Source organism: Olea europaea, unplaced genomic scaffold (assembly GCF_002742605.1).
Source record: "Olea europaea var. sylvestris unplaced genomic scaffold, O_europaea_v1 scaffold1572, whole genome shotgun sequence".
In the NCBI taxonomy this organism is placed as follows: domain Eukaryota; kingdom Viridiplantae; phylum Streptophyta; class Magnoliopsida; order Lamiales; family Oleaceae; genus Olea; species Olea europaea.
The window spans coordinates 77,056-85,551 of NW_019233331.1; the positions used below are offsets into that span (position 1 = coordinate 77,056).

General features: G+C 34.9%; 1 protein-coding gene across 2 annotated transcripts; it reads right to left on the reverse strand.

Moving 5' to 3' along the window:
- Nucleotides 1-1,429: 1,429 nt before the first annotated feature.
- On the reverse strand, nucleotides 1,430-5,455 carry LOC111376874 (protodermal factor 1-like). 2 transcript variants are annotated; one of them, XM_022999880.1, is made up of 3 exons: nucleotides 5,224-5,455; nucleotides 4,365-4,791; nucleotides 1,430-2,060 (listed from the first exon to the last, which is right to left on the reverse strand). In XM_022999880.1, the coding sequence occupies exons 1-3, from the start codon at nucleotides 5,372-5,374 to the stop codon at nucleotides 1,691-1,693; spliced, it is 948 nt and encodes a 315-aa protein (XP_022855648.1). In that variant the 5' UTR covers nucleotides 5,375-5,455; the 3' UTR covers nucleotides 1,430-1,690. The 2 variants fall into 2 exon arrangements, with proteins under 2 accessions (XP_022855648.1, XP_022855647.1); XM_022999879.1 differs by lacking the exons at nucleotides 4,365-4,791; nucleotides 5,224-5,455 and adding exons at nucleotides 2,415-2,841; nucleotides 3,616-3,837.
- Nucleotides 5,456-8,496: the final 3,041 nt, after the last annotated feature.

Consider the following 8,496-nt stretch of genomic DNA (forward strand, 5'->3'; position numbering starts at 1 on the left):
GATTGTCAAATAAGGGCTCAAGAAGTATACTTTCTTTTTCTTTTCTTTTTTTTAAAGAAAAAAACATACATACGCATATAGAGTATTTTTAAGAGACTCTTTAAAATTGAAATGTTCTCTATTTGAAAGAGTCAACTTTTAAAATTATGTTTCAAGAAATTATCGAAATTAACATTTTAAATTAGAGAGTGAATTTGACTCTCCAAATTTGAAGGACAAAATTCGTTCGCTATAATTAATTGCATTTAAAACATTCTAATTTTCAATGTTCCATTTATTTTCAAAGTCGTTAAATCATTACGCATTGTCTGCTTTAAGAAAGTTTGAACCCATCTGAAGCCACATGAATTTCTAGTTCCTAGAATTTAAACCCAATACCTCTGCCTTATGAGATCCCTCGGGGCATTATGTAGTACAATTTATTATAAATTATTATATTAATTAACAAATTATGCTTTCACACTATGACAAATAGCACGACTCTTTTAATGCATATCATCTTCACCTTCTGATAACATAACTATACTCCTATTTACTATTTAGGGTAACAATGATTTTAAATAAGACAAGAAACGAAAACAAGTGGTAATCACTCATAATACATAATTTATTTATAGAAGCTCAAATTTTGTTACTAATCTAAATTTTTAAAAAATAAAAATCCTCTTGTTTCTTTTGGCCATTAAACCCACATTACAGAAGTATAACCGTTTTAAGTAATAAAGAGATTTTGACATTTTTAATTCAATTTATCGCTTGAAATGGAAAAATAGGTGGAGTCGGAGTCCTAATCTCTTTTCTTATTGCTTGTATTGCTTTTAGATGTAAGAAAACAAAAGGCGAGGCTTTGATTGGGAGTGTAACCCCGTGAGATTCATCGACTACTAGGATCTAGTGATGAATTTGAATCTATAGAAATTTATGAAGGGTGTAGAGCAAAGTTCGACAACAACTACTTTCTTGAAATTGAACTTAACGGTCATCACTAGTTCTTTACATAGGTTCAGGGCTGATTATTGTTCTTTGTTTACTTTCTTGTTTGTATTGAATGATTTATCTTTATAGAATTATAGCTTGATGTCAAAAACAAAATAATAACGTTTCTTTATAGAATTATAGCTTGATTTCAAAAACAAAATAATAAAAGTAAAAAACTTCTAGCACGTTTACAAATAGTACTAAACAAAGTTAAGTTAAAATCTTGATAAAAAAACAGTTAAGTTAAAATCTTTCAATTATTTCGTGGTGCACATACCAAACATCTAGATGGGCTTAAAAAGGGTATAGTTATGGATAAGAGTAGTTTATGTACTACTTGACCGTGCTCATTTTATTGAAACACCTTGAACACACCTCCAAATGTAAATCAACTGTAATATTTAAAGAAAAAAATTTCAACGTTAAATTTTCATAATCAGATAATGGTAGATAAATGAATATATGCTTAAAGCTTCCTTTTCTTGGAATAGGTAGACTATATGACAATTTTCTTATATCACAAGAATAACAATGATTAATATGTCAATACATTGCAATAATTTGACAACAATGATAAAACCTGTCTTATTCTCCATAGAATTGAAGTCATCTGAAAATATTGTGCTCAAATAATAACTCCAATGTACCTCATAAATACTCAATTAGAATACTAACAAGAAGAAATAGATATTGATATAAACCAAATTCTGCCTCACTTGCAAGGAGTAAATCCGCAGGTAGCCCCGCCGGCACGGGTTCCGGTTCCCGTGCCAGAATTTGCTCTCAAGAAACTAAGGGCTGTGTGAAGAACTTGCCTAGTAGACCCCATTAATGCCGAATTCATATGCTGGATTACAGCTAAAGGGTGGTAAGGGAACTGTGTACTACTGTAGGAATTAAGAAGAGCAGTTGTCCCTTCCCTTAATAGAGTCCTATATGGATCACCTCTCCCATTCATGCTTTCCCACAGGGTCATGTCTGTTCCATATCTCCGGCTGGCGACCAGCCCAAAAATAACAGCCACTTTCGTGTCTGGAGAAACCACCTTCCAGTAGCATTTGTATTCTGGCATCATCCACTTCCTGAAGAATTAGTGTCAATAAGTGTTATGAATTAAGCCACAATATCTACTTACGGAAGTAATATAATCACATGAAATCGAAAACAAGAAATCAAACACATATATAGAGTGTTCGTTCTCAATTTGAGAGTTACGTCCACTCAGTGCTACAAGTTTTCACTTGTAATAGAGACGACATCTCAAATACGAAAATAACCCTCTATATTGTCCTTTATATAACAATAATATTACGATAACTTTTACATGTAGAAATTTACCCTGCGTATCAGTAAAAAGGAATATTAGGTTGATCGGAAGTCGACAACAATCACATTCTTTAACGAGGTCTAGAAAAACATTTAGACCATCAACTTACAGGTGAGAACAAGCAGAAGCTTCCAAGTATGGCGCCGGAGGCATTGGAGGCAACCGGGGTAACGGTGGCAAAGGTGGAAGCCAAGGCAAAGGTGGAAGAAGCCTTGCCGGTGGTGCTGGGGCAACCACTGGGCTAGTCGACCTTGGGCAGAAGGGCATAGGCTGTGCCGGCTGAGAAAGCAAAGGATCTACTGTGTACAATTCCATATCAAACATCCGAAACATTAATCTTGGGTACATGGCTGGACCAGCTGCTGCTCCACAGCCTGAAGATCCTTGTGCATTGCCTGAAACTTGGGCATAACAGCCACTCAAATCTGGGGTGCCCTCAAGCTTTATAGAGTAACTGCCAAGCCAATTTGTTGTTTCTTCTCTCCACATTGTGAATTGGTCATCACTTCCTGGACATGCAATTCCCACTTTTATTCCTGCATATATATAGTTTTCAGTCATTAGTTTCTTCCTCACGACAATCATAACAACAACAACGACGACAACAAACTAAACCTTTTCCTAAATAAATATGGAGCGGGCTATATGAATCTTTGTTCGTCACCCCGTTCTACTAAAAGTGGGATCTACTCGCAGAACCAACTAGCATGCTTGGCTAAGCTTATATAAATAACCCAAAGTTATTTTTGACTAACTTTGTGTTTTTAAAACATGTTTGGATAAAGTCCTTTTTTCTTATTTCTAAGTAACAAGGTTACTTATTTGAAACATAACTTCTACATTTCTGTCTTAAGTAAGTAACGTTCTTATTTCAATGCCGATCATAAAATTACTTATTTTGATAGTCATTTACCATACCCATTTAATTGTTAGTTTATTTTTTCAAATACGATTAAAAATTGAGAACGTAAAAATAAACGAAACTAAAAAGACTTGGAGTGGGTTTGGAGAATCTGAGGGCAAAGACTAAGTTCCCCATCCGCACAGTGTTTGCTTACTTCCCAAATTTGGTAAATATTAGAAACTTAAAAGTCCCTTTCTCGGTAAATTTGGGATCAGCTACGTTCCTTTTTCATTCATTCTGCTCACTGGTAGCTCTATACTGAAAGATCTAAAACTACAAGCAACTTTGCCAATGCTAATCTACTCGTCATTCTCTCGACTTATTCTATCAAGATTGTGTCGTTCTTAGATATTCAACTAAGAGTTCCGAAAAGAACGTGAAAATGCAATGGGATTATAGATATTACCATTTAAGGGATAATCGAAAAGGGAGACTTGCCCATCTTTGCATTGGTCACAGAAAACATTGCCAGTAATCAATCCATATCCATGAACTCCATGAATGGCTGCTGCAGCAATCAGAAAAGCTGTAAAGAAAATCTCTTGGGACCACTCCATGAATTCTGAGAAGCTAAGAAATAGAAAAGTCTGGGAAAAGAATGAATTTTTGGGCTGTAAGAATGTGAGTAAAACAATAATTATAAGTAGAAAAAGTTCTTACGAGCAGTTCTGCAGTGCAGCTCTCAACTGCCTCAATTAATATGGAATGGAAAAAAGTGATTTTGAATTAAATAGAATACGGAAAATGCATTTAAGACCGATTCAATTTTCTGGATCCAGCTTCCATGGTTAAGCTTAAAGTGCAGTTAATGCAATTTTCAATTCTTCTCATCAACTTGTTTAGCTTGTAATCTTGTTGAATACCAAAAACTAATGGCACCTTTATCGTAAAAATGGTTGTCTGGTTAATTATTCGCTTCAGGTTCGTCATTTCAAATCAGTCAGTGCTACAAGTTTTCACTTGTAATAGAGACGACATCTCAAATACGAAAATAACCCTCTATATTGTCCTTTCTATAACAATAATATTACGATAACTTTTACATGTAGAAATTTACCCTGCATATCAGTAAAAAGGAATATTAGGTTGATCGGAAGTCGACAACAATCACATTCTTTAACGAGGTCTAGAAAAACATTTAGACCATCAACTTACAGGTGAGAACAAGCAGAAGCATCCAAGTATGGCGCCGGAGGCATTGGAGGCCACCGGGGTAACGGTGGCAAAGGTGGAAGCCAAGGCAAAGGTGGAAGAAGCCTTGCCGGTGGTGCTGGGGCAACCACAGGGCTAGTCGACCTCGGGCAGAAGGGCATAGGCTGTGCCGGCTGAGAAAGCAAAGGATCTACTGTGTACATTTCCATATCAAACATCCGAAACATTAATCTTGGGTACATGGCTGGACCAGCTGCTGCTCCACAGCCTGAAGATCCTTGTGCATTCCCTGAAACTTGGGCATAACAGCCACTCAAATCTGGGGTGCCGTCAAGCTTTATAGAGTAACTGCCAAGCCAATTTGTTGTTTCTTCTCTCCACATTGTGAATTGCTCATCACTTCCTGGACATGCAATTCCCACTTTTATTCCTGCATATATATAGTTTTCAGTCATTAGTTTCTTCCTCACGACCATCATAACAACAACGACGACAACAACAAACTAAACCTTTTCCTAAATAAATATGGAGCGGGCTATATGAATCTTTGTTCGTCACCCCTGTAAGTATTATGTCCTAGGTCCAATCAACTTTGGACATAAATACTTTTATATATAATTAATGCAATTAAATGGCAGATCTAGTCCTTTTCTCGATAAATTTGGGATCAGCTACGTTCCTTTTTCATTCATTCTGCTCACTGGTAGCTCTATACTGAAAGATCTAAAACTACAAACAACTTTGCCAATGCTAATCTACTCGTCATTCTCTCGACTTATTCTATCGAGATTGTGTCGTTCTTAGATATTCGACTAAGAGTTCCGAAAAGAACATGAAAATGCAATGGGATTATAGATATTACCATTTAAGGGATAATCGAAAAGGGAGACTTGCCCATCTTTGCATTGGTCACAGAAAACATTGCCAGTAATCAATCCATATCCATGAACTCCATGAATGGCTGCTGCAGCAATCAGAAAAGCTGTAAAGAACATCTCTTGGGACCACTCCATGAATTCTGAGAAGCTAAGAAATAGAAAAGTCTGGGAAAAGAATGAATATTTGGGCTGTAAGAATGTGAGTAAAACAATAATTATAAGTAGAAAAAGTTCTTACGAGCAGTTCTGCAGTGCAGCTCTCAACTGCCTCAATTAATATGGAATGGAAAAAAGTGATTTTGAATTAAATAGAATACGGAAAATGCATTTAAGACCGATTCAATTTTCTGGATCCAGCTTCCATGGTTAAGCTTAAAGTGCAGTTAATGCAATTTTCAATTCTTCTCATCAACTTGTTTAGCTTGTAATCTTGTTGAATACCAAAAACTAATGGCACCTTTATCGTAAAAATGGTTGTCTGGTTAATTATTCGCTTCAGGTTCGTCATTTCAAATCATCAGCACCGCTTCTGAATACTGTATGTGCGACTTTGATCTCACGAGACTCATATGTTATGAACGAAGAAAAAAGATCAAAAATCAATTCATCTTCATTCTTAATACTTCATAATGCCATTGCTATCGAACAAGGGAAAGAAGATGAGCTTATCGTATTCGTAGGCCTCGGGTAGGTAGGCTCAATTTTCAAGTTACCATACTTCAATGAAGAAGAATGCATTATTAGTACAACAACAATGTTATCTAGCACCGTTTGTACCACAATATCAGTTTAAATGGCGCCATGTGATAGGTTTAACGAAAAATATAATTGAGTGACTCATTTAATTGTGCATCTAATTTAAGGTCATATTAGCATTATCTAGACTGATTATGATGCTAAATAACATTATTCGAATTGCACCCTAACCCATGCGAAAGTCACAAATATAAGTGGTTCGACCACCTTGATAGTCGACTCAAACCAAATTCATCACTCTAATATTACACGTCCACCTCAATTTTCATTGAAATTATCGACGGCGTCAGATTTCTCGCCAGCGTAAATTAAGGTCTAAATAAAATGAGGACTTCAGCAAAGATTGCCAAACTTAAAAAGTGATGGAAACACAGATTGATTCTGTTCTTCTTTTCTTTTTTTTCTTTTTTTTCCTAATTATTTTTTGAACCACATGAAATGTGTATAGTTCCTGCCATGTGAATTCCCATCAAGACACTACAAATGCATTCAGGATTCCCAGTGATCACATCAAATACAATTTTGAAAATGCTACTATCACAACTGCATTAATGCATATACTAGCAACAGATAAAGAGTTTTTATTTGTTAATTGTTGAATTTAAATAATATCACATGCTTCATCTAAGAACAGAGTTTGACCAACAATGAAATTAACACCAATCTAATTATAATACTCCCAATACAACAAGCCTTTAACCCCTTAAAAATATTATATATGAGCAAATTTTGTACCAAAAATTGCCTCTTTCTTGCACGACACAGTAACACAAAAGATCAATAGAATATTACTCCAGCATATCAAAATTTCAGCCATGTTTACTACTTTTCCCTTCCAAACAAATTTCCCTTCACATATGGGCATCTTTATCTTCACCATCTTCTGCAGGTCCATTTTCAGTTTTTTCAGCACTAAAACAAAAATTAATTAAGTTTAATGAGAAACTAATCAAACGATGAGAATAAAATATATATCAATATATTATATTCTATGGTTAAGCTAAAAGTGCAGTTAATGCAATTTTCAATTCTTCTCATCAACTTGTTTAGCTTGTAATCTTATTGAATACCAAAAACTAATGGCACCTTTATCGTAAAAATGGTTGTCTGGTTAATTATTCGCTTCAGGTTCGTCATTTCAAATCAGCTTCTAAAGACATAAACTTAATTAACATGCTCACACGACAAACTTTCAAAGGATAAGGATTGAGAACAGAACAACAAAATGGGATAAAATCATGTAAGGGGACCTAAGGGAGGACAGTAGTATTGGGGGTGGGTGCTCAAACATCATTTCCTATATTATATAATATCCATGCAGTTTATATATCTTTTGAATAATTCATCTTCATTCTTAATACTTCATAATGCCATTGCTATCGAACAAGGGAAAGAAGATGAGCTTATCGTATTCGTAGGCCTCGGGTAGGTAGGCTCAATTTTCAAGTTACCATACTTCAATGAAGAAGAATGCATTATTAGTACAACAACAATGTTATCTAGCACCGTTTGTACCACAATATCAGTTTAAATGGCGCCATGTGATAGGTTTAACGAAAAATATAATTGAGTGACTCATTTAATTGTGCATCTAATTTAAGGTCATATTAGCATTATCTAGACTGATTATGATGCTAAATAACATTATTCGAATTGCGCCCTAACCCATGCGAAAGTCACAAATATAAGTGGTTCGACCAACTTGATAGTCGACTCAAATCAAATTCATCACTCTAATATTACATGTGCACCTCAATTTTCATTGAAATTATCGACGGCGTCAGATTGCTCGCTAGCGTACATTAAGGTCTAAGGCCCTGTTTGAGCTTCATTATTTTCTCATTAAAATGAAAAGTATGACCGTTATCCATCACATCAAACCACCATATTTGACTTCTTATCTCTTGTGTGGGGTCCATAATAACTATATTTTTCATTCTCATTTTTACGATAATGTGGTTCAAACGGGGGCTAAATAAAATGAGGACTTCAGCAAAGATTGCCAAACTTAAAAAGTGATGGAAACACAGATTGATTCTGTTCTTCTTTTTTTTCTTTTCTTTTTTTCTCTTTTTTTTCTCCAATTATTTTTTGAACCACATGATATGTGTATAGTTCCTGCCATGTGAATTCCCATCAAGACACTACAAATGCATTCAGGATTCCGGGTGATCACATCAAATACAGTTTTGAAAATGCTACTATCACAACTGCATTAATGCATATACTTGCAACAGATAAGGAGTTTCTATATGTTAATTGTTAAAGTTAAATTATATCACATGCTTCATCTAAGAACAGAGTTTGACCAACAATGAAATTAACACCAATCTAATTATAATACTCCCAATACAACAAACCTTTAACCCCTTAAAAATATTATATATGTGCAAATTTTGTACCAAAATGCCTCTTTCTTGTACGACACAGTAACACAAAAGATCAATAGAAGATCACTCCAGCATATCAAAATTTTCAGCCATGTTTACCACTTTTCCCTT

Bases quoted from the DNA above. Each gene is read 5' to 3' on its own strand.
- LOC111376874 (XM_022999880.1), bottom strand. From the start codon at position 5,374: ATGGAGTGGTCCCAAGAGATGTTCTTTACAGCTTTTCTGATTGCTGCA. The intron at 4,792-5,223 runs GTAATATCTATA...ATATATATGCAG, and splicing joins TTTCGATTATCCCTTAAATG to GAATAAAAGTGGGAATTGCA. The intron at 2,061-4,364 runs GTAAGTTGATGG...CTAATTCTTCAG, and splicing joins GCTTCTGCTTGTTCTCACCT to GAAGTGGATGATGCCAGAAT.